Source organism: Ovis canadensis, chromosome 9 (assembly GCF_042477335.2).
Source record: "Ovis canadensis isolate MfBH-ARS-UI-01 breed Bighorn chromosome 9, ARS-UI_OviCan_v2, whole genome shotgun sequence".
In the NCBI taxonomy this organism is placed as follows: Eukaryota; Metazoa; Chordata; class Mammalia; order Artiodactyla; family Bovidae; genus Ovis; species Ovis canadensis.
The window spans coordinates 69,630,090-69,654,806 of record NC_091253.1 but is presented as its reverse complement, the minus strand read 5'-3'; the positions used below and the strand labels follow the sequence as shown (position 1 = coordinate 69,654,806).

Here is a 24,717-nt window from a genome sequence, read left to right as displayed (position 1 = left end):
GAGTGGGCTATGGCTGGGTCAAGTTGAATGAGAGATTTAGGGAGCTCTTCTGAGTCACAAGGCTGCAGAGAAAAGACCATCTTTCATTGAAATTCATTGCCTGTGTACCACAATGCATCAGGACACGTGGGCTTTGGGTCTTGCTCTGTCAGTAGACAGCATACTTAGTCATCTCTCTCTCCCTCTTTCAATTCTCTTTGCAAGTTCCTCTTTCTCTTCCAGATGTCTACAATACAAGGAAAAGTTAAAGTCTCCTGGATTTACAGTTTCCACTGCGATTCATGGGGTCGCAAAGAGTCGGACATGACTGAGCGACTGAACTGAACTGAAGCCAGACACCTGAAGTGATTTGAACACAATTTTGTGATGAAACTTTCTTCTCACCCAATACTGGAAAAAATTTATGAGATATATGATAGTTGAGGGGCAAAACAGTTTAAAGTACTTCTTGTTTATTTAGCATAAGAGGTCTTTCTCTTCTCTATTCTCTCTTGCTTCTTCCAAGTAGAAGCAAGCATTTCATCTCAGAAGTCTCCATCTTTTACACTGGAGTTAAGGGATATAAATATATATATATATATATTTTTTTCAGCTTGTATTTGAATATTTATAATAATCAGAAGCCAAGCATTTGTAGGAAAAGAAATATTCTTTTTTTTAAGGAAAAGCACAACCACACTACAGATTTAAAAATTAAAATGAAATAAAATGGCTTTCACATTTGTTCCTGATTATTTTTTTGCCAGATTCTTGCTCACAACAGTGTTTGGCTAAAAGTGGTATCAGGGTCCCAATGGTGAGATGCACTCCTCAGCAGTTCTCAAGTTCAGTGCTGAGAATTTAGACATTATCATTTCTTTCTCAGTAGTAAAGACTCTGAAACTTCGGGTCACTCAACCACGAAATAACTCATCTTATGACTTCAGCTTGTGCCACCACACTCATTCTTTCTTTGCCTCTAAGCCAAAGCCTTTCCCAACGTTAAGTAGACTTGCATCAGTGGCTGGATGTGTAATCTCGCCCATCTCCCTGAAAAGCACTGGGTAACTATTATGGGTCAGTATTTTCACCTCATTAATATGCTGGTGAACTGTTTGCATGGTTCCTTGTGCAAACTGCACATTTCTTAATTACACTAATGTTTTCTTGGTACTAATTCCCCCACCTCTCCCAGTGAAAAAGATGACTGTACTCCCCAAATACAAAGTTTTCAGTTAGAACTGTCTACTTGGAGGTCATAATACCTTCTCCCATGCAGCGATATTTTAGAGATAAAAGTTCAAGGGGATCTGCAAATTCAAAATGGAAAGCAATCTGCACTGGCAAAGTTGATGAGTGAACCTGTCTCAGGTATGCTCGGCTATTTCTTGACCCAGGGGAGACCGACTCAGGGTGTTTTCCATGGAGTCTGAGCTTTTTGTAAATTTTGGGCACTCTGGGTGACCCACAGCAATGCTGTTTATAGGGTGAGGAGCAGCAGCTTTGAAATATTCACAACCAACACAATTTTGATTAAAGAAAGAACTCTGGTTTTTAATAGTTTTGATCATTAAAAAAGTTTAAACCTGCATAGCAATCATTTCAAAAATAATTATTTAATGTTCCATAATTAAACTGTACACAACCTAGTCTTGGGACACAGAAGCCAGTGAGGTGAAGCTGGAGCAGTCCTGTGCAGTCCTCCGAGTCAGGAGTAGAGTTTCCATTGGCCATTTTTTTTTTTTCTGTCATTTTGTTCATCTTAGTTTATTTGGATGCTTGGCACAATCTGGCTCCGCTGCTGAGCGGACCTGCTCGCGGCAGAGAGACAGCTGACCCTGTCCTCCAGCCCTTCTCGCGGCCCCTCCCCGACTCGGCCGGGTTCCTCAAAGCCGCTCGATGTCTCGGTATTTCTTCCGCAGAATAGAGACCTGGTCTTTAAAGAGGACGGGGTCCAGCCTCATCTGAGAGTGGATCAGCGGCATGTAGCCAAACCAGCTGGCAAACGTATTCATGCAGCTCTGTCGCTGGGCAAAGTGGTCAGGGTCAGCCCAGCGGGAAGCCCGAGAGGTCTGTGGAAAGGGAGAGAAACAAGGAAGATGATGAGTTAGGTGCCAGGCGAGAGAGACACGTGGTGGGAAACGAAGTTGGGCGCAGTGGGCATGTGTTAGGGCTCTGGGTCTGGCCTGGCCACCATAGCAGCCCCATCCATGTGGCTGGTGAAGACGCAAGCGCAGGTCCGGCTTTTCAGCCTCGCCAGATGCCTTCCCCAGACCTGTCACGTTCCCCAAAGTCCCAAACAAAGATCCACAGGCACTGACACAGTCTCTGGGCCAGGAAGGACCTACGAACTGAGCTTCAGCTGTTGTCGCTCAACAGAAAACTTCTTTTTGCACTTGCAGGTAAATACAATGACTCATAATGTGCGTATGCTTTCCAAAATAATTTTTTAAAGCCCTCCTGTGAACTTGGTTGATTCTGGGTGAGTAGAAAGATGGTTGCCACCTCTTCATTCTCCATGTTGACCTTGAGACTGGTTTAGATCATTTAAATGACTGACATTGACTTCAAAGAAAGCCATAAATGACCCCAGCGCTGAAATTTAAATGGACCAACACAGCATAATGTCTTCATCTTTGTATGAAACAAGGAAAAGGTGGGCTGTGAATTCACTAACATCAATAGGTGATTATTTAATTAATGATGCATATCACATGTTTGTATCCTCATACATTGTTGGAAAATACTTTCATAGGAAGGTACATTTTGCTGTGAGAATCACTCAGAGTCACTGTAAAATCACAAGTGTCACCATGCTTGAAAGTAACCACCGAAGGTAAACACAGATGTCAAGTTACCTTGGAGCAGCAAAGCAACAAACAAAATACTATTTGTAAAGTGTTTTCATGAGCTCATTTTAGCCTCGCAACAACCTGATCAAGTGATCTACCCACGTAATAACATTTCCACTCTACAGATGAGGAAGCAGTTTCAAGGAAGTTAGAATGGTTTGTTCAAGGCTAGAAAGGGGCAGAACTCAGGCTTCCTTCTTTCTTTTTTTTTTTTGATGTGGACCATTTCAAAAGTCTTTATTGATTTTGTTACAATATTGTTTCCATTTTATCTTTTGGCTTTTGGCCATAGGGCATGTGGGATCTTTGTTCCCTGACCAGAGATTGAACCCATACCCGTTACATTGGAGGGTGAAGTCATAACCACTGGATTGGCAGGGACATCCCCAGGCTTCATTCTTTACCATTGGTACTAGAGGAGCTCTGCTTGCTAAGTCAGAGACAGTATCAGATTAAGCTGACCAGTTGAGTCCATATCAGAGTTGACAGTTCCAAGTGATAGTTGCTCAGTCATGTCCAACTCGATGCAACTGCAGCTTACCAACTGCAGCCTACCGGGCTCCATCCATGGAATTCTCCAGGCAAGAACACTGGCATGGGTTGCCATTCCCTTCCAGGGGATCTGAGCCTGGATCTCCTGCATCGTAGACAGAGTCTTTACTGTCTGAGCCACCAGTGAAGCCCTAGGGAGCTCCATTTTGCTCCTATTATTTGGGATGAGCTTGTAGATTATTTCTGAATGACCTGCTCATCTTCAAAAGGCCAGACCCCCTATATTCCAGCAAGCACTCACATTTGTGAATGGAAACACTGTTGAGATCCTAAGCTCATTCTTATTCTCTTACAAATGAAAGAAAAAAAAAAAAAAGAGTCCACTACAAAGTAGTGTACATGTTAATCTCAAACTCCTAATTTATCTTTCCTCCCCCACCACTATTCCTTCTGGTAATCAGAAGTTTGTTTCTGTTTTGTAAATAAGTTCATTTGTATCTTTTTTTTTTTCCCAGCTTCCACTTATGAGAGATATCATATGATATCTGCCCTTCTCTGTCTGACTTCCTTCACTTAGTAAGATTATCTCTAGGTCCATCTACGTTGCTGCAAATGGCATTATTTCATTTGTTCCCATGACTGAATAATATTCCACCATAAAAAGAATCTTCTTTATCCATTCATTTGTGGATGGACATGTAGGTTGCTTCCACATCTTGGCAATTGTAAACAGTGCTGCTATGAACACTGGGGTACATATGTATTTTCAAATTAGAGTTTTCTCTGGGTATATGCCCAGGAATGGGATTGCTGGATCATATGGTAACTCTATTTCTAGTTTTCTTAAGGAAACTCCATACTTTTTTCCATAGTGGCTGCACCAATTTAGAGAGCTTTTATATTCTTGACATAAAGATACCCTTGACTTTCATCTTCCCAATTATGTGCCAACCATATGCTGCCTCAGGGCTTTTGGAAGTGGTTTATTGGTATTTCCTCGTTATGCTTCCAAGAAAAGCGTGTCCTCATGACTACAGACCAAGCTACCAGTGAGCAAAGCAGAGGAGGAGGGCTCTCCTTCTCTTACCTGCCCCATCATTGTCTCCTTATACTGCTTCTTTTGGGTCACTTTGATTGGAGGCAGTTTTGTCACAGCAGACACCAGGAAATTCATGAGTATGTCCTCACAGTTGGCCAATTGGTCCACCATGTTCTTCAGGCTGGCTGGCAGGTAATGGGTGTAAAGGTAGTGATAATATCTGTAAAAACCAAAGACAGGTATCAGCAGGGGCCATCACTGTATAATATCAGGTGGTCTTCTTTGACAGAAAACAGACACCCATTCTTTGAATCCCTAAACACATCATGGATAATGATGATGACAACAATGATCATTTATATGGTACTTACTGTACACCAGGTAATGTTCTAAAGTGCCTACTAAGAAATTCCTCACTTAATCCTTATAAGGAACCTATGATGTAGGTACTATTATTACCCCTGTTTTACAGACAAGGAAACAAGGTGCAGAGATACCCACAGATGCAGATATTGTCTGCTCAGCCTAGCTGTAAACTCTGGTGGGTTGGTTAGAAACTTAGATGTAAAATAAGTTACTTACACATATCATTACAAGCTGCTTTACAATTTTAATTATTGGTTTAATCAGAGCTGTATTCAATACCATCCCATAACTCAATATAACCAATTATATTGGTTCCAGCAATATAATCATTTCATTTTGGGGGCCTCTAAGCCATGTATTTCATCACTTCTTAGAGCTATTAATCTGGTGGTCAATCATTACGGAGAAAACACAATTAATTTGAATTATTTCTCACCCTACTATTTTTTTTTTTTGGAGAGGTATATACAGCACCTCTCCAAAAAAAAAAAAAAAAAAATAGTAGGGTGAGAAATAAGGAGATCCAGCCAGTCCATTCTGAAGGAGATCAACCCTGGGATTTCTTTGGAGGGAATGATGCTGAAGCTGAAACTCCAGTACTTTGGCCACCTCATGTAAAGAGTTGACTCATTGGAAAAGACTCTGATGCTGGGAGGGATTGGGGGCAGTAGGAGAAGGGGACGACCAAGGATGGGATGGCTGGATGGTATCACGGACTCGATGGACATGAGTCTGAGTGAACTCCGGGAGATGGTGATGGACAGGGAGGCCTGGCGTGCTGCGATTCATGGGGTTGCAAAGAGTCAGACACGACTGAGCGACTGAACTGAACTAAACTGAATATACAGCACATATTGCTCAAAAGTAATGGTGCTAGTGGTAAAGAACCCACCTGCCAGTGCAGGAGATGAGACACAGGTTAGATCCCTGGGTCGGGAAAATTCCCTGGAGAAGAAAATGGCAACCCACTCTAGTATTCTTGCCTAGAGAGAGTCCCATGGACAAAGGAGCCTGGTGGGCTACAGTCCATAGAGTAGCAAAGAGTTGAACACAACTGAAGTGATTTAGCACGCACACATGCATATACAGCACAGACTTCGAGGAACAATCACTTGACCAAATCAGATTCACCAAGTGGTGGCAGCGGGAAGAAAGAGGTGGAATCTTGCAATCAAGCTTCAGTTACCCCAAATGCTTATACCTTGTGCATTTCCAATTCCATCCCCGAGATGACAGGATTCTCTTTTTTTTTTTTTTTTTAACTAAAAAAGACTAGGGTGAGATTGGTATGTTCACCTTACCAAGGAGTCAGGATTTCAAGAATGACTCAGTCAGGAACATTAGCCTTCTACACTCACGAATTTGGCCATCTTACCTGAGTCCCCTGGCTTTAAAGACCAGATCCAGGCAAACAGCTCCAAAATGTTTATTTCCATCCCTGACCTTTTTCAAACACTCTCTTCAATGTCCTCGCGTGCCCAAGACTGAACTCCTCTATTTTCCCTAATACCTGTTCCATCTACTCTCTTCCCCACCTCTACTGATGGCTTACTCTATCCCTTTAGTTCTTCAGGTCAAAAAACCTGAGTCATCAAACTCTATATCCCGTCTGTCAGTACATGATGCTGGAGCATCTTCAAAATACACCCACAATCTGGTCACTACTTCCCACCTCTGCTCCTCACTTCGTAATCCAGGCTCCACCATCTCTTATCTAGATAAGGTCAGTCACCCTCTAATAGGCTTCCCTGCACTTCCCCTGGTCCTCTTGTACTCTGTCCTCATCACAGCCTTCACAGTGGATGCCTAAAGCATAAGACAGACTGCTCTCCTCACACCCCTCCACTGGCTCCCATGTTACCTAGAAGAGAGTCAAGTCCTCATAATGGACAGTAGGGTCTGGCATCTGGCCTCCCATGATCTCTCTCACTTGCTTGCCCCTCACTCTACTCGGGTCACACGGATCTTCTGGACATTCCTCCAGCATCCTGCCTCAGGGCATCTATTCCAGCTGCTCCCTACACCAGAGCACCCTTCCAACAGGTATTCTCCTGCCTAACTTCCTTTTCTTCCTCTCAAGTCTCCTCTCAAATCTCACCCGCTTAAGGAGGATCACCCTACAGCCTCCAACCAGCCCCTTTTCCACCTTTGGTACTCCTCATCCTTTATGCCGGAGAAGGCAATGGCAACTCACTCCAGTACTCTTGCCTAGAAAATCCCGTGGACAGAGGAACCTGGTAGGCTGCAGTCCATGGGGTCGCTAAGAGTCAGACAACTTCACTTTTACTTTTCACTTTCATGCATTGGAAAAGGAAATGGCAACCCACTCCAGTGTTCTTCCCTGGAGAATCCCAGGGACAGGGGAGCCTGTGGGCTGCCGTCTATGGGGTCACACAGAGTCATACACGACTGAAGCGACTTAGCAGCAGCAGCATCCTTTATGCTGCTCTGGTTGACTTTTTGCTATATAGCTTATGTCCTAACATATTATAGAATTATTGGGTATACTGTGTCTCCCCTTGCTAGATTCAAGACCTGTGTCTTTTTTCTATTTTATTCAGTAGTAAATCCCAAGCACCTACAAGTCATGTCCGACTAGTTGCTCAGTCATGTCCAACTCTTTGCAACTCTATGGACTATAGCCGGCCAGGCTCCACTGTCCAGGGGATTCTCTAGGCAAGAATACTGGAGTGGGTTGCCATGCCCTTTTCCAGGGGATCTTCCTGACCCAGGGATCAAACCTGGGATCTCCTACATTGCAGGTGGATTCTTTACAGTCTGAGCCATCAGGGAAGCCCAAGAACAATGCTGGGTGGTACTCCATGAAGTATTTACTTTGTTGGTTCTTCTATAAATTCAGTCCCTCAACACACCCTGAGGATGTCTCCACATCTCAGGCTTACTGAAGATGCAAATCTACCATCACTTCTAATGATGCACTAACCCAAGAGGTTTTACTGGTTTCAAAGACACATGTTAACCACATCAACAAAACTCAAACAGGGATGCAGACTAATTTTCACTTAGGTTGTTAACAAGACTTGGCCCAAGTTCCAACTTTTGCCGCAGCCAGAAAGTCATATAGGGAACAGTGTACAATGATGTCCAGGCTCCTCACTTGTGGTAAAGAGCAGCTCCCGTCAACACCATGGAGTAGTCGTTCGTCCACTTGGACGTGTAGCCCCACCGCTCCTTAGAGTTGTCCCAGAAATGGCTGCGTGCGGGGTACCCCACAATCCTCTCGGGGAAGCTCTGCCACACGGTGAAGGCAAAATCCACCTGCAGGCAGAACACAAGCCAAACAAGCAATCAACAGTGTTAACAAATGTCAACAAAACATTACCTTCCCCCTGCTAATTCGTAATGCGAAATCCTGGGACTGTTGGGAAACATTAATTCCATGTATTCATCAGCAAATTAAACTGACTGCTTGACATTTTGCCCCATAATTATGCACATTTTTAATGTTTTCTGTTAAAGAAACTTCAGATTAGTGTGGAAATGAAAGGAGGAAAAAACCAAAACAAAACACTGGCGATATGTCCTGTAGAAATCCAGTCTGTTCAAGCTTAAAAAAAAAAAAAATCAGTTGCTTCTCCCACATCCACTGCCCCACAAAGGACATGTGACCATTCATGGGTGGGAGGAACAAACGCATCTGTTTTATAAACAGGAGCAGATTTTCTATATACATCTAGCATATGAATATGTAGCATGTAACATTACCAGCACGCAGCAAAGCCATAGTCACTAAAATCAAGGCATCCACTTAAAAGCCAGAGAAAAGATGTTTAAAAAGCACACAAGTTCTAACAGGAATTAGAGCAGGTATCATCAAGAGCAGAAATTCAGGCCTCTCAGGTGTGAAGATGCTCAATGCAAGGGAAATTTAGAAACGTACCCACAGTGAAAAATCACAGTGAAAAAGCAGTAATTGGGGACAAGGCCAAATAAAGCCATGGGATATTTTTAAAGGAAATGCAGTGAAATGAGTTCCTAGTGTTCAAAATTACCCAAAGCAGGTACTTCTGAACCTGCTACAAATATTTGTAGTTAGCAAATGAACAGTTGGTTTTCAAATGTGTCCGCTGTTTCTGACTTTCCATGATTATTTGGTGAATAATAAAACAATACAGAGAAAGATTTTTTAAAAAAGTAACAGAAATGCTCATAATTGTGTAGTGCTTGTAATATGACAGGTACTTAGATATTTTAACTCATTTAATCCTCACGATAACCCTGAGAAGTAGGTAATTTTATAGTTTCCAGTTTACAGAGAGGGGGAAGCTAAGGATATGGAAGTTCGAGTATTTTTCTGAGTTAGTAAGTGGCAGAGTCAAGATGTGAACTCAAGCCATCTGGCTTCAGATTCAGTGTACACCGTTATCATAGCCTCACTTTTAGCTCTGTTGCTACAGTGTGGGAAACAATTTATCTTATACAGGTTACACGTCCATCAACAACCTTTTCCCTATAAGTAAAGCAAATGGAAATTTCATATACTCCAAATATATTTCAAGCCTTGGCATTGTGATGCTGGCTGAGTGATGCTGGCAAGCCCAATTCCTGACCTCCCAGGGGTTTAAAAGCAGAGAAGATGGGAATTCCCTGGCAGTCCAGTGGTTAAGGTTCTTGTGCTTTCATTGCTGAGGGTGAGGGTTCAATCTCTGGTCGGGGAACTAAGATACCACAAGCTACATAGTGCAGCCAAAAAAAAAAAAAAAAAAGGAAGGCAGAGCAAATAATTGTTCACAACAGCCCTAAAGTGGAAACAACCCAAATGCCATCAACTCATGAATAAATACGCCAAATATGGTATATCCACTTGGTGGAATATTACTCAGCGCTAAAGAGGAATGCAATGCTGATGCGTGCCACATGGATGGACCTTGCAAACATTATGCTGAGTGCGAGAAGCCACATATAAAGGCCCCATATTGTGTGGTTCCATTTACATCAAGGGTCCAGGGAAAGCAAATCCCCAGAGACAGAAAACAGATTGGTGGCGCCAGTGGAGAGGGAGTGACGGATTAATGGCCACGGGGTGTCGAGTGACGGATTAATGGCCACGGGGTGTCCCTTTTATAATGAAAATGTTTCAGGATGAGGTGGAGGTAATAAGTGTATAACACTGGGAAGGTACTAAATACCACTTGAAGATGGTTGATTTCATGCTTTGTGAATTTTACCCCAATTACAAGACAAAGCGAATACGCCTAAAGATGAGTATTTCCCAAGCTTTCACCATATTCATTACCATTGTCGCTTCTTTTGCCACATTCCCATCATAATATACATTTAATGACTTAGCTAATATTTTTCTTTAAACTGCCTATATTTCTTTTTTGTTTCTTTGTTTTTAAGCACCATTCTAGGTAAACAGGTCAGTGAAATCCTAGGTTTAGGAAACACCAGTCTGAGTGATCTGCAAGGGTCCTTTTTTCTCAGAATTCTTGGGACTTAGTTAGAAGATACAATTTTTGTAAACAGCCATGAATTTAAAACTTTATGAAGAATTTAGTCTGGTGCCGTAACTCAAGATACGAACACCTTAACAATACAGCTTGTGCGTGCATGCTCAGTAGCTTCAGTCATGTCTGACTCTCTGCAACCCTATCTATGGTTGGTAGCCTACCAGGCTCCTCTGTCCGTGGGTTCTCCAGGCAAGAACACTGGAGTGGGTTGCCATGCCCTCCTCCAGGGAATCTTCCCAACCCAGAGATTGAACCTGTGTCTCTGCGTCTTCTGCATTGCAGGCAGCTTTTTACCACTGAATCACCGGGGAAGCCACGGAGGTTCAGCAAGGGGTTGGGATATACATTAAGAAAGTATGGTGGGGTGAGGGGCACCTCAAAGTTAAAATACAGCAGGTGGGTGGACAGTATTTGTCAGAAAATAGGAAGCAGGTCGTGAAAACCTGAGCATTGTCCCTGGCATTCACGACTAATGGTGCCAACTGGTGGGACAGTGCATTATGCGGTCCATTGGCAAAGAAACAGCCCGACTATCAGCACTCTTTGGGGTTTTCCATTATCCTTTGAAAGGGAGACGCAGACACTGGCAACTACTATAGAACCCGATGGGGTGTTTTCATCACATGAATTCCTTCCTGTCTCAAAGCCGTTTCAAGTCATTTCAAAGCAACTCAAAAGTAAATTCCGATAAAACTATGATGCTTGTGATAGTTCTCTTTTCAGGCTGCTCATTAGCACATCAAAGGAGGCAAAGGTCAGCTTATGGCCTCTTCTCTTAAAAACCAACATCTGTTTTCTTTTGAGAGTGTGCAGCAATCCAGATAAATGTAAATAACTAGAAAACCAACTCTGTCTAATACCCTTTATAGGACGCTATTTAAAAATCTATCCTTAATACCACAGAGAGGCATTTAAACAAGCTAAGGATCCTTAGAGAGGAAATAAAACGAACCAACATCTATTCACCTAAAAGAGAAAACAGAAATCTTTGTCCTCCACCATGCTGGGCAATAAACTAGAGGGCCAGCCTCTTAAATTTACATCTCGTATTCAAGCCAAGCTGACTTCTCATTGCTCCACTTACAACACATGTTCTTCCTGGCGTGCGTTGAGAGGCTGGAACTGCTGTTCTTTGAAAAGATATCAACCAGCACGTGGATCCATCACAACAGCTGGAAGTTATTTCACCATGGGACAGGGGGAAACAAATCCTAGTGTGAGATCTATGGCCTCGTGCCCAGGGGAGGACATGAGGCGAATTGATACTTCTGGTCCTGGGGTAACGATTTAGGTGTGTGCCGTGGTCTTGACTATCTGTTCCACCATGACAGTGTGCCGCCTTTCCTCTGTCCACTCGCCAAGATCCACTCTCCATCCTTCTTGCCACGCCCTATGCCTGAGACAATGGGACTCTATGGACTGCACAGCATGGGCTTCCTTGCTCGCTGCTTCAGTTAGGTCAATGGTAGTCGTTGGCAGGAAAATAAGGCAGTACTTCTCCCCTGCTCTCCCCGCAAGCCCTGGCTTTGGCACCAGACTCCTGGTAGGTGCCACATCCCTCCACGATCATAGTTCTTACAGGACGACAGCCTGTTCTCCATTCCTCCTTTCAGGGACTGCTGTTGTTTTTGTTTAGTTGCTAAGTCATGTTCAACTCTTTTGCAATCCTATGAACTCTAGTCCTCCAGGCTCCCCTGTCCATGGGATCTTCCAGGCAAGAATACTGGAGTGGGTAGCCACTTCTTAGTCCAGGAGACCTTCCTGACCCAGGGATTGAACCCACGTCTCCTGCGTTGGCAGGTGGATTCTTTACCACTGTGCCACCAGGGAAGTAGTTCTCAGGGACTCTGGAAACACTATTCCCTTCCTTCTCTCTTTCAGGCATAGTAGTGGGAGCTATTTCCTGCCCTCACCACTCCCCAGCTGCCTCTCCATCAGCTCCTATGGGGTCCTTTAACTCCATACCATAGTCATCCTCTGTCCCTTTGTTTGAATCACTTGATTTGAATTCTGTTTGCTGCCAGGACTCTGCCGGCTCTAGGCAGGATCTGTGTAATCAAAGTACCTGGCACAGGGACCAGAACAAAGCCAGCCCTCCATAAATACTTGTTGAATGAATGTGCACTGGGGGTGCCAGCTTCCTTTGCAGGAAGCAGCAGAAAAATGCAAGCTGGAGTGTCCCGTTCCCTGCATTCCATCGCTGTCATTCCCTTTGAACACGAAGCATCTTTTCCCCCTGCTCTCCCCCCGGCCCATCTTTCTCCTGCAGCCTCACATGTGACACAGTTGGCTGTGTGTTCACACTTTAATCCTTGAAGCACGCATCTCCCCAACTCATTCACCAAGTATTTACAGGGCTTGCGCTGCATAGAAAGGATCTGACCCAGGGCATGAGTCCCAGGGGGGTGATTTTGGTTGCCCTTCCACAGAACATCTGCTCGACTCCATTAGACGGAAACTGGGAAACATCCATGGAATCTGAAGAGCAGCAGAAACCAACAGCCCAGGTGAACATGAGTCTTGGGTATGGGGGCAGCAGGCCGTTAGAATCAGACTGGCGCCCAGGAAAATGTCTGCTGCTAACTGTTGAAGTTTTCATTAAGAAGATACTATATGAACAAAATTATTCCTATGAATAAAAAGGAATAAAAGAAGGGGAAAGGGGTGAGCAGCTAAGTCTCCATGCTTTTTTAGCAGCTACCTATCCTGAATGATGTATTTCCAACCTGCTACACTTTTGTGTAAATATCTTTGGTCTCTCTTCAGTTTTAAGTGAGGTTTCAGAGATCAATACTCATTCGAGTTGTAAAAATTGGTTTTCTATCATATCTATCTTTCACCTTCTCTCTCTCCCCCTCACATGTGGCTCTGTGCAATCTTATTTTTGGCACAAATACGTGAACATCTGAAAAGGCAGGGATCTCCATCTCAGCCTTCAAGTGAAACTGTTTGCTCTTGCGTGGGTAAAAGAAAACGCGCATTTCCAACCAAGCCAGAAAAGCTGCCTTTAGAACCCAGAAATAGTGTTCTCCAACAGAGGCCACACACACCCGCATGGCAGTAGGAGGATCGCGGAAGATGGGGGCTCTGGATCGTGTGGTTTCAAGAAAATACCAAACAGATGCCCCTGCCCACCTCCTCTGGGTCCCTCTGCACACCTGCCCACACCTGCGCCGTTTAAAAACAAATCCCAAAACAGGAGGGCAGACAGGAGGGTGAGGTGAGGCACAGCCTGGCAAGTGAGGAGCCAATTAGCAGAGGAAACAAGGAGAAAAGGCTGTCATCGGGGTTGATTCAAACCCACTCTGCAGGAAGTTCTGAAAAATGTTTGGGGCTTGGCCAAGGCAAGGGCAGAGGAGGTGCTGGCACCCTGGGGTTTGAGGTGACTGCCTGTAGGGCCCGCCACACCTCCTGAGAGGCTGCTTACCTCCGTGGTTGAAAGCACGGTGTCCTCGTCAAGGCTGAGCACAGCGTCTGTGATGATGTTGTCATAGGGCAGGAAGCGGCTGCTCATCACCTGGGAGGTGGAGGTGGGGGAGGGGGGCAGGCAGGAGGGAAGGAATCAGGAAAAGAGATATAAATGGAGAGTCTTGTTTTGGGGAGAATTTCCCCCCGCATCCTCACCTTCAGAAAGGATGCTCAACCACCATGTCACCCCTCAACATAAAAGCCTTCCATTTCCCATCAGTGCAGATTCACTGGTTCCACCATTACTGGGCACCTACTGTGTACAGACACCTTGTCAGTCAAAGGGAGGCCAGAGGTAAGTAAGATACACCCTCTGTCTTGGAGGAGTTCACAGTCTGCAGGGAGACCAAGATGCAGATCATCAGTCTTGGCCTGCTGTGAGAAATCCCAGGAAATCAGAAGATGCAGTAACCAGCTGCTTGGAAAAGCAATGGAGACCTTGGAAAAGTGACCCTAATAGCCAGGAATCCACCGAGTGTAAACAGAAATGAGGGCTCAGTAGAGGCAAAGGCAGAGAGTGGAGAGCCGGCGCTCTGAGGCCAGGAATGAGCGGATGGGGGGAGCAGTGATTTCAAGCATGGGACACACACCACTTGATGGCTGCCAGGTCATTTTAGGAGGTGCAGAGACAAACTTTTTAAAATTTTCTAGTCTTCGTTTTAGCTCAGAGAAGCAAAAATATGTACACATATATATTAATAGCTATAGCAATAAGGAGTAGTAGTAGAGTTACTTAAAGATAATTTCATTAAATTGAAAAGTAAGCTGATTTAAAGAAAAATATTAAATAAACAATAGAACATGTGGTCTATGTATTAAGGAAAACTGTAGAGCTAGTATATGAATAAGATTTGGGGAGCTCCAGGATAAGGCATGGCGAGGTGAGTATATGTGTGTTTCTACATGCGTATGTGTGTGCCTGTGTGTGTGGTGAGGATCTGGGGGATCAGTTGGAAGACTGAGACCAAAGAGACTACCCTACGACAATTACAGCTCATGCCTCTGTGCTAAGGTTTCCACTGAATAACTAATGAGCATGACGATATAAGAAAAACCAACATTTTTTAAACATTTACTATGTGCCGAGGAATGTTCCAAGTTCTTCTTATTTCATCTTTATAACAACCCCATTGTATACATAAGAAAACTAAGGTACAGAAAGGTGAGTCTTGCTCACAACATTCTATCCAGCCATCGCAATCCTAGGTAGCGGTCCCCAACATTTCTGGCACCCAGGACATTTTCATGGAAGATAGCTTTTCCACAAGCCAGTGGGTGGTTGGTGGTGGTGGTAGTGGGGATGATTCAAGCACAATTCCATTTACTACTGTGATTACATCAGCTCCACCTCAGATCATCTGGCATTAGATCCTAGGGGTTGGGGACCTCCTGTAGCACACTTCAGTCGCTACACTCTACCTGTCTTGGGGTTGAAAGGACCTCAGCAGTGAACACGGACCACACATGGTGATCTCACATTCACCACTCCTCTGAAAGGCTTATTAACTGTTATGTCATCCTCTCCCGGTTCATATTTGGAGACAGAGAAAGAAGACACTTGCCATCAACTTTCAAGGCATGAAGGCCAGGGAAGGAAGCAGTTAGGTGCTGGAGGCAAAGGGAAAAGGGGGCACTTAGTCTAGCTGCCAAGGGTGAGCTCTCCACAAATCTGAGAATGTCTTCACCCACCCGCCCCTCCCAAAGAAGCCCAAGCTATATTTACATCCAGAAGCCAGCTCATCCACAAGCCTCATCTCAGAGTAGGTTTATATGTCTGTGAAGCTATTGGCGGGCTTAGGACATTAAAGGATGGAAAATGTCCACCAGAACCCACCTCTAGGAGCTCAAGGGACATATCTACAGCATAAATGGCTCCAGGCTCTGCTCCCACACATCTGTCAACTGGGTCAAGTGTTTGTTCGTTACTCCCCTCCCCTCAGGCTTTCAAAATAAAATAAAATCCGAAAGCAATCAGCAACCCCCTATGCACAGGGCTCAGAAATCTCAGCCTGAAGCAATTCTCCTGACACTGTTTCCTTGTTCACTGACTAACTCAGAAACCATTAGTTGCCAGCTCAGCGATGCCGTGACCTTTCCCTTGTTAAGCCTACAGGGGAAGAGCTGCAAAGACAAGGCCTATAAATTCAAAACAGAATTTCCCAGCCAAAGCAGCCAACACATCAATTTCAAACTCAAGGCTAGACGTGGAAATTTAAAATGGGGAATGAGGAGGATGTATGACTTCCTTCCCCTGTTATGGGCCCAGCCACTGGGTTTCAAAGAATCCATTTCTTTTTTTTGAACCTGCTTCATTAACTAAGCTAAAGCGCCCATAAGCCAGCCACTTCCAAATTCTAGTGTAGAAACTAGAGGCTCTTTCTCAAATACCTGGAGTTCCAAAAGCTCCACGCATGAAAGGAGCGTGTACTTACAAAGTCAATCCAGAGTAAGCTGGGTTTCCCTTGTTAACTTGCTTAAGAAATATTTAGCTTCCATAAAAGCCCAAGCCCTTCTAAATGAACCTACATGACTAGGAAATGACAAAGGCTCAAGAAGTTCCCTGTCAGGACTTCCCAGGTGGTTCAGTGGTTAAGAACTTGCCTGCCAATGCAGCGGATGCAGGTTGGATCCCTGGTTGGGAAACCAAGATCCCACATGCCGTGGGGCAACTAAGCCTGTGTGCCCCAACTACCTAACCCACATGCCACAATTAGAGAGAAGTCTGTACACTGCAGCGAAAGATCCCACATGCCCCAACTAAGACCTGATGCAGCTAAACAAACAAATAAATATATTTTTTAAAAAGTCCCCTGTCCAGTGGGGAAGCTAAGAAATGTTTGTAAGTAATTATACAAAGCACAAGAATTACTGACATTTATCAAGCACCTACCACATATACCCACTTTGTAAGTACATTCATATGTATAGTATCAAACGATGTGATTAATACTATCTATCAAACCAGTTAGATGTTAGGATTTCTTCCATTTACTGAAGGGGAAGGTTGAGGCACAGAGAGTTAAATAATGCGCCTGAGGTCACAAAAAAGAAAGTCTGACCCCAGAACCCATAAAGCAAACCATCAATTTACAACATCCCCTTAGAAAAGGAGCTGACATTTATCGAATGCCGTGTATTACAGGGCTGAGCACCTGTAATACATATTTCTTCTTCAAAATGAGCCCAAGTCTTAGCCCAGGTGCCCTAGAATACAGAATCTAAAGGAAGGCTTGAGGGCAAATGCTTTATTAGGTGGTAGAGTCCCAGGGCGGGGCTTCCCAGTAGCTCAGTGGTAAAGAATCCACCTGCAATGTAGGAAGTGCAGGAGACACAGGTTCAATCCCTGGGTGAAGGGCATGGCTACCCACTCCAGTATTCTCACCTGGAGAATCCCGTGAACAGAGAAGCCTGGCACGCTACAGTCTATAGGGTCGCACAGAGTTGGACATGACTGAAGGGACCTAGCTTGCACACACACAGACATGCATGCATGGTCCCAGGGCAGTGACAGTGACGGGAAAGGAACCACATGACCTACTGGAGTCACTGGCCAAAATCAAGGCTGCAAAATGAAATGTTAGTTGCTCAGTTGTGTCTGACTCTTTACAACCCTCTGGACTATAGCCCATCAGCCTCCTCTGTCAAGACTAGGACTCAACAAATGGCCAGCAATCCAGACAGAAATATGGCTGGGAGAATGGGAGGTATTTTATAAGACATTTGATAAACCTTACAGGAAAGGTACTGTTATTATCATCATCAAATAGAGGAAAACAATGGAATGGGAAAGACTAGAAATCTCTTCAGGAAAATTAGAAATACCAAGGGAACATTTCATGCAATGATGGGCTCAATAAAGGACAGAAATGGTATGGACCTAACAGAAGCAGAAGATATTAAGAAGAGGTGGCAAGAATACACAGAAGAACTGTGCAGAAAACATCTTCACGATGTTTTCACGTGAAAACAGGTAATCATGAAGGTGCGATCACTTACCTAGAGCCAGATATCCTGGAATGTGAAGTCAAGTGAGCCTTAGGAAGCATCACTACGAACAAAGCTAGTGGAGGTGATGGAATTCCAGGTGAGCTATCTCAAATCCTAAAAGATGATGGTGTGGAAGTGCTGCACTCAATACGCCAGCAAATTTGGAAAACTCAGCAGTGGCCACAGGACTGGAAAAGGTCAGTTTTCATTCCAATCCCAAAGAAAGGCAATGCCAAAGAATGCTCAAACTACCGCACAATTGCACTCATCTCACATGCTAGTAAAGTAATGCTCAAAATTCTCCAAGCCAGGCTTCAGCAATACATGAACTGTGAACTTCCAGATGTTCAAGCTGGTTTTAAAAAAGGCAGAGGAACCAGATATCAAATTGCCAACATCCGCTGGCTCACTGAAAAAGCAAGAAAGTTCCAAAAAAACATCTATTTCTGCTTTGTTGACTATGCCAAAGCCTTTGACTGTGTGGATCACAAGAAACTGTGGAAAATTCTGAAAGAGATGGGAATACCAGACCACCTGACCTGCCTCTTGAGAAACCTATATGCAGGTCAGGAAACAACAGTTAGAAGTGGACATGGAACAACAGACTGGTTCCAAATAGGAAAAGGAGTACGTCAAGGGCTGTATTTTGTCACCCTGCTTATTTCACTTATATGCAGAGTACATCATGAGAAATGCTGGGCTGGAAGAAACACAAGCTGGAATCAAGATTGCGGGGAGAAATACCAATAACCTCAGATATGCAGATGACACCACCCTTATGGCAGAAAGTGAAGAAGAACTAAAAAGCCTCTTGATGAAAGTGAAAGTGGAGAGTGAAAAAGTTGGCTTAAAGCTCAATATTCAGAAAACTAAGATCATGGCATCTGGTCCCAACACTTCAAGGGAAATAGATGGGGAAACAGTGGAAACAGTGTCAGACTTTATTTTTGGGGGCTCCAAAATCACTGCAAATGGCGATTGCAGCCATGAAATTAAAAGACGCTTACTCCTTGGAAGGAAAGTTATGACCAACCTAGACAACATATTAAAAGCAGAGACATTATTTTGTTAACAAAGGTCCATCTAGTCAAGGCTATGGTTTTTCCAGTAGTCATGTATGGATGTGAGAGTTGGACTATGAAGAAAGCTGAGCGCTGAAGAATTGATGCTTTTGAACTGTGGTGTTGGAGAAGACTCTTGAGAGTCCCTTGGACTGCAAGCAGATCCAACCAGTCCATCCTAAAGGAGATCAGTCCTGCGTGTTCTTTGGAAGGACTGATGCTAAAGCTGAAACTCCAATACTTTGGCCACCTGATGAGAAGAGCTGACTCATTTGAAAAGACCCTGATGCTCAGAAAGATTGAGGGCAGGAGGAGAAGGGGACAACAGAGGATGAGATGGTTGGATGGCATTACCAACTTAATGGACATGAGTTTGGGCAAACTCTGGGAGTTGGTGATGGACAGGGAGGCCTGGTGTGCTGTGGTTCATTGGGTAGCAAAGAGTCGGACACGACTGAGCGACTGAACTGAACTAGAAAGAAAGAAACTGGGGCTACTAGCTGGGAGTGAAAATATAAAATTAATCAATGAGTCTGAGCATAAAAATGTATGCTAATTAACCATAGGAGTCAGAATGGCTCACAGTCTGTCACACAGAATGGATCTTGTTTGAATATCCTGACATAGTCGAAGAAAGACCTATCTACCAGAAGGAGTTGTAGTTACCTATGGAAACGTAAAAACAAACCATAGAAAATTCCCAAGTTCAAAGTGAAAAGCATCCATGTGAGCACTGAGCAGGGGCTCAGGCATTGGAACTGGGGTTGCAGGCAGGAAACTTTTGTGTGCCAGAGCCTTTGGGAAACCACACCCATGGGTGAGATGGATTCAGAAGGGTAAGTAAAACTGATGCCAAGAGGCATGTGATTAATCCCTCCCTTTCCTCGTCTAGGACTTCTCTGGTGGCTCAGATGGTAAAGCGACTGTCTACAATGCGGGAGACTCAGGTTCGATCCCTGGGTAGGGAAGACCCCCTGGAGAAGGAAATGGCAATCCACTCCAGTACTATTGCCTGGAAAATCCCATGGACAGAGGAGCCTGGTAGGCTACAGTCCATGGGGTCGCAAGAGTGACTTCACTCACTTTCACTTCCTCATTTAATGCTTATCAGGCAGCTCTCTGATAACCACATTGCTTGACCCCAGCCCTTGGAAGGGTGTGACTGCCTCTCACCTTTCTCACTATGTTCCCACCTGTTGCACAGTGTCCAGCATACAGTAGGCAGCCTACACGGGGACAGAATAGACAATGCATGGACCATCTTGTCCACATGACCGTTACAGTTCTCCCTGCATCCTGCTGAACTACATGAAATGGTCACTGTGGCAGCTCAACAGATGATTTCAAATGGTGCAACTTAATACACTGATAATTCTTATTATGGCTCAAGGATAGTTTACTTAGCATGAGACAATCTCTCACAACCTAAGTCTTTGGGAACCAACAGGGAAAGTCTCTTAGATGGCAACGTCAGTGTCATTTAATAGAGACTAATTTTTATTAAATTTCATTGAATAGAGACAATCGCCACCTGATGCAAAGAGCTGACTCATTTGAAAAGACCCTGATGCTGGGAAAGATTGAGGGCAGGGGGAGAAGGGGACAACAGAGGAGAGATGGTTAGATGGCATCACCAACTCAATGGATATGGGTTTGGGTAGACTCCAGCAGTTGGTGATAGACAGGGAGGCCTGGCGTGCTGCAGTTCATGGGGTCGCAAAGAGTCGGACACAATTGAGCGACTGAACTGAACTGAATCTCTTCAGAAGGAGAAGTGGGAGACATAGGATGAGATGGTAGGATGGCAGCAGTGATTCAATGCACGCGAACTTGGGCAAACTCTGGGAGATGGTGAAGGACAGTGAAGCCTGGTGTGCTGCAGTCCATGGGGTAGCAGAGTTGGACATGAGTTGGTGACCGAACAACAGCAACAACAAATTTCTTCACAGTGGATAAGAGCTACAGGAAAGCAGAGCTTGAGAAAAGAGAGCTCATCCCTGGCTGCCACAAACAGAAGACATTTCAAAGAGGAGGCAGCGTGGGCTTAGAGAATATATGGAAATTTCAATAACACAGGTGAAGAGTTGAGAGAGGAATGGTCAAGACCTACAGCAAATGGGAAAGATCACCGCTAGAGGTAGGAAGGGACACAGTCCAGTAAACTGTGAATGATCAAGTCTGTAAAGGAAAAGCAATGAGAGAGGGGACTGGGAGGGCCAGCAAAGGCCAGATTGTACACAGTTTCTGATGTTAATTGAAAACATTAGCAAAAGGAGTCCCTTAAGGGCTATGAGATGATCACGAAGATCATTCTGTTCTAGGCAAAATGAGCTGGAAAATGGAAGCAGGGGGCCAGCCAGGCAGCCGGCCCTCCTGAGAGTCTCTGATGGAGACCTCAAAGCAAACATAAGGTGGAAATGTCTTTTTTAAGATCGATGTGAGGAAGAACCACTACTTTCATTGATACAACTAATTCAGATTAATCAGCTAAGCAATGCAATCAGCTCATGCATCACCACCACCAACTCTTCTTCATCCTCATCATTTCCAGAAAGATTATTTTTGCCAGGTCCTGAATTCATTTACTCCTAATAGCTATCCATGTGGTATGTATTATTATTTCCATTTTGCGGATGAGGAAACTGAGACTCAGAGAAGGAAAGTACAGACAGGGTCCCATATCTCCTAAAGAGTTAGTATTAAGACCCAGAATTCCCTGACTCAAAAGCCTATGGCTGTCACAATGGAAAACAGTATGGTGGTTCCTCAAAAAACTAAAAAGGGGGTTGCCATATGATTCAGCAATCCCACTTCTAGGCATATACCCAGGCAAAACTATAATTCAAAAGTTATATGCACACCTATGTTCATAGTAGCACTACTCAGAACAGCCAAGACATGGACGCAACCTAAATGTCTATCAACAGATGAGTAGATAAAGAAGATAGGGCACAGATACTCAGCCACTAAAATGAATGAAAGAATGCTATCTGCAGCAACACTGATGAACCTAGAGAATATCATACTAAGCAAAGTCAGAAAGAGAAGATAAATAGCATATGATATCACTTATTTGTGGAATCTAAAATACAATGCAAATGAACTTATCTACCAAATAGAAACAGACAAAGATATAGATATAGAGAACCGACTTGTAGATGCCCAGAGATCACGCGGCAGTGGGGGAGGAAAGGTGGAAGGCTTTGGGATAAGCAGATGTAAGCTATTATAAACAGGATAAATAGGATGGATAAGCAACAAGGTCCTACTGCATAGCACTGGAAACTATACTCAATATCCTGTGATAAACCATAATGGAAAAGAATATGAAAAAGAATATGTGTGTGTGTGTGTGTGTGTGTGTGTGTAACTGAGTCATCTTGCTGTACAAGAGAAATTACACAACAGTGTAAATCAACTATGTGTGCTATGCTCAGCCACTCAGTTGTGTTCGACTCTCTGTGACCCCATGGACTGCAGCCCTCCAGGCTCCTCTGTCCATGGGATTCCCCAGGCAAGAATACTAGAGTGGGTTGCCATGTCCTCCTCCAGGGGATCTTCCCAACTCAGTGATCGAACTGAGGTCTCCTGCATTGCAGGCAAATTCTTTACCAACTGAGCCACCAGAGAAGCCCAAATCAACTATACTTTAATAAACTTGGTGCTCTGTGATGACCTAGAGGGATGGGAAGGAGGCTCCAGAGGGAGGGGATATATGTATACTTACAGCTGATTCATGTTGTATGGCAGAAACCAATACAACATTGTAAAGCGATTATCCTCCAATTAAAAATAAATTTAAAAAACAGATAACTAATAAGGACCTATGCATAGCACAGGGAATACTAGTCAACACTCTATAATGACCTACATGGGAAAAGAATCTAAAAGAGAGTGCCTATATGTATGACTGACTCACTTTGCCATACAGCAGAAAGTAATGCAATTGTAAATCATCTATACTTCAACAACAACAAAAAAAAGCCCATGGCTGTCAAAGTGGAGGACAGTCAGAGACAGGTATAGTTTTGGAAAAGTAGTCCAGGGCCAGCACCTCCCAGGGGCAGGAGGAAGATGGCAAAGGCCAACACCCAGGTGCCCCATAGCAGAAATGAAGAGTCCATGCTGATTCCACAGTGAAGTCCCCTAGGGTCCTACCTTGCTTTCTCCTTCAATGACAATGACAGGCACGGAAGTGGCAGGCCAGCGGTGTTTGGCTGGAAGGGGCTTGTCACAATTCCATAGAACTATGATCTGAAAGGGATAAGGGGTCATCAGATGGCTTGGTAAGGCTGGATTTACATAGGCTTCCAACCCAACATTTCTTCTTTAAGACAGAGAGAGAGAGAAAGAGAGAAGATGGTGTTCTAAGCAAGGCAGAGAGGCAGACCTCAAACTGTATTTAAAGTGAGTCCACTCCACTCTGTACACCTGAAACTAACATAACACTGTCAAAATTTTTTTTAAGTGAGTCTATATCCACACAACCACCAGAACCCCATTACTCTAACAACCAGAGCCAGGGGACAAGAAGGGTAACCTAATAAAACCTATGTCAAGTGGGCAGGAGAAGGCTGGGGAGGAAAGAAGGCATGCCAGGGTTGTTGGCTCTTAAAAAAGTGGTTTTCTAAATTCTGGTGTCTTATGATGACAAGGAAGATAACAGCCTTGATCAAACTAAAGAAAAATGCACATTGAACATCTGCTATGAACTTGCACTACAGCAGGCAATGTGGGAGAAGGAAGAGAATTCAAGATCCGACTGGCGTGAGCTCGTGTTTTGGATTCTCCAGGATGGCAGCTTATTTCCTGTGACCTTATTATTGCCAATAAATGTGTTTAGCCCCCAAATGCAGACTTCAATGTGACTGCATTCTCTTCTCATATGTAAACCTTCTCGTGTAATTTACAATTCAGAAAAACCACTGTTAAGAGTAGGAGAGCAATGCTAATTTGGAAAACACTGTTACCATAGATATCATCTTTTGCTCCCAATTTTATAATTAGTCACAGCGGCTGTGAAAGAAAAGTTGACGCCTCCTGACGCCAACGAGTCAGTTTCTGCTGTTGAAGCTTAGTTTTCTGGGTCCTTTCAGGGGCCTTTCTGAAGTTTGTTTTTCACTTTGACACTTTAAGATGAGATAATGTGTGTATATATTCTTTAAAGAGTGGGTTGGGGGCCTTCCCTGGTGGTCCAGTGGTTAAGACTCCTCACTTCCACTGCAGGGACGTGGGTTTGATCCCTGGTCAGGGAACTAAGATCCCACATGCCTTGGAGCATGGCCAGGAAATTAAAAAAAAAAAAAGAAATAAGGCCACTTGCAGCAACATGAATGGACCTAGAGATTATCACACTAAGCGAAGAAAGTCAGAAAGAGAAAGACAAATACCATACAGTACTACTTATATGTAGAATCTTAACAACAACAAAAAAGTGTTGGTATATATTTCACTTTACCCCAGAGCAAAGATCTCTTTGTAATCTACCCATTACCTGTACCAGATTTCACTTCCAAGAACCTCTAAGCTGATGAAAAGGGAGTAACAAGGCATGACAAATGAAAGGGGAGTAACAGGGCAGGACGTGAGATGAGGCCAGTGTGTAGCAGGGAAGGAGTGGGGGGTCTCCGGTCCACTAAGCGGCAGGGTGCAGGCACTCAGTCAACCCTCCCTACCTCCCCACTCACCTGGGCACAGTACTGGGACTTGGCTGCAGCCACGAGGAGTTTCAACACTGGCTGGGACTGAGAGACCAGGGGGGTCACCGCATGGATGACTGCAGTGAATTTGGAGGGGGGCTTTAAACCTGAAAGAGCAAGGGCAGAGCAACCTAATGAAGCACTGAGAAACAAGACTTCGAAAATTATTCCTCTCTGCTCCATCGCCTCACCCCAGAGCTAATGTTCCCTTCTAGCGTATTTTTCCTCTGCCTCTTATGTCTTGACAGAACAAAAACAAGGTGAAAAGCTGCTAGTGAACTGCTGCCTGAGTTTAGAGAC

At 44.2% G+C, this 24,717-nt stretch overlaps 1 protein-coding gene across 1 annotated transcript in view; it reads right to left on the bottom strand.

The window, feature by feature from the left end:
• Positions 1-1,506: 1,506 nt before the first annotated feature.
• Positions 1,507-24,717, bottom strand: part of EXT1 (exostosin glycosyltransferase 1) — a 325,916-nt gene continuing 302,705 nt past the window's right edge. Inside the window, exons 6-11 of the mRNA XM_069600354.1 lie at positions 24,406-24,524; positions 22,877-22,972; positions 13,630-13,719; positions 7,847-8,007; positions 4,411-4,582; positions 1,507-2,051 (exon numbers count right to left, since the gene is read on the bottom strand). Of these exons, the coding sequence (XP_069456455.1) occupies positions 1,866-2,051; positions 4,411-4,582; positions 7,847-8,007; positions 13,630-13,719; positions 22,877-22,972; positions 24,406-24,524 (824 nt within the window). The 3' untranslated portion in view covers positions 1,507-1,865. The remainder of the gene's footprint in view (positions 2,052-4,410; positions 4,583-7,846; positions 8,008-13,629; positions 13,720-22,876; positions 22,973-24,405; positions 24,525-24,717) is intronic.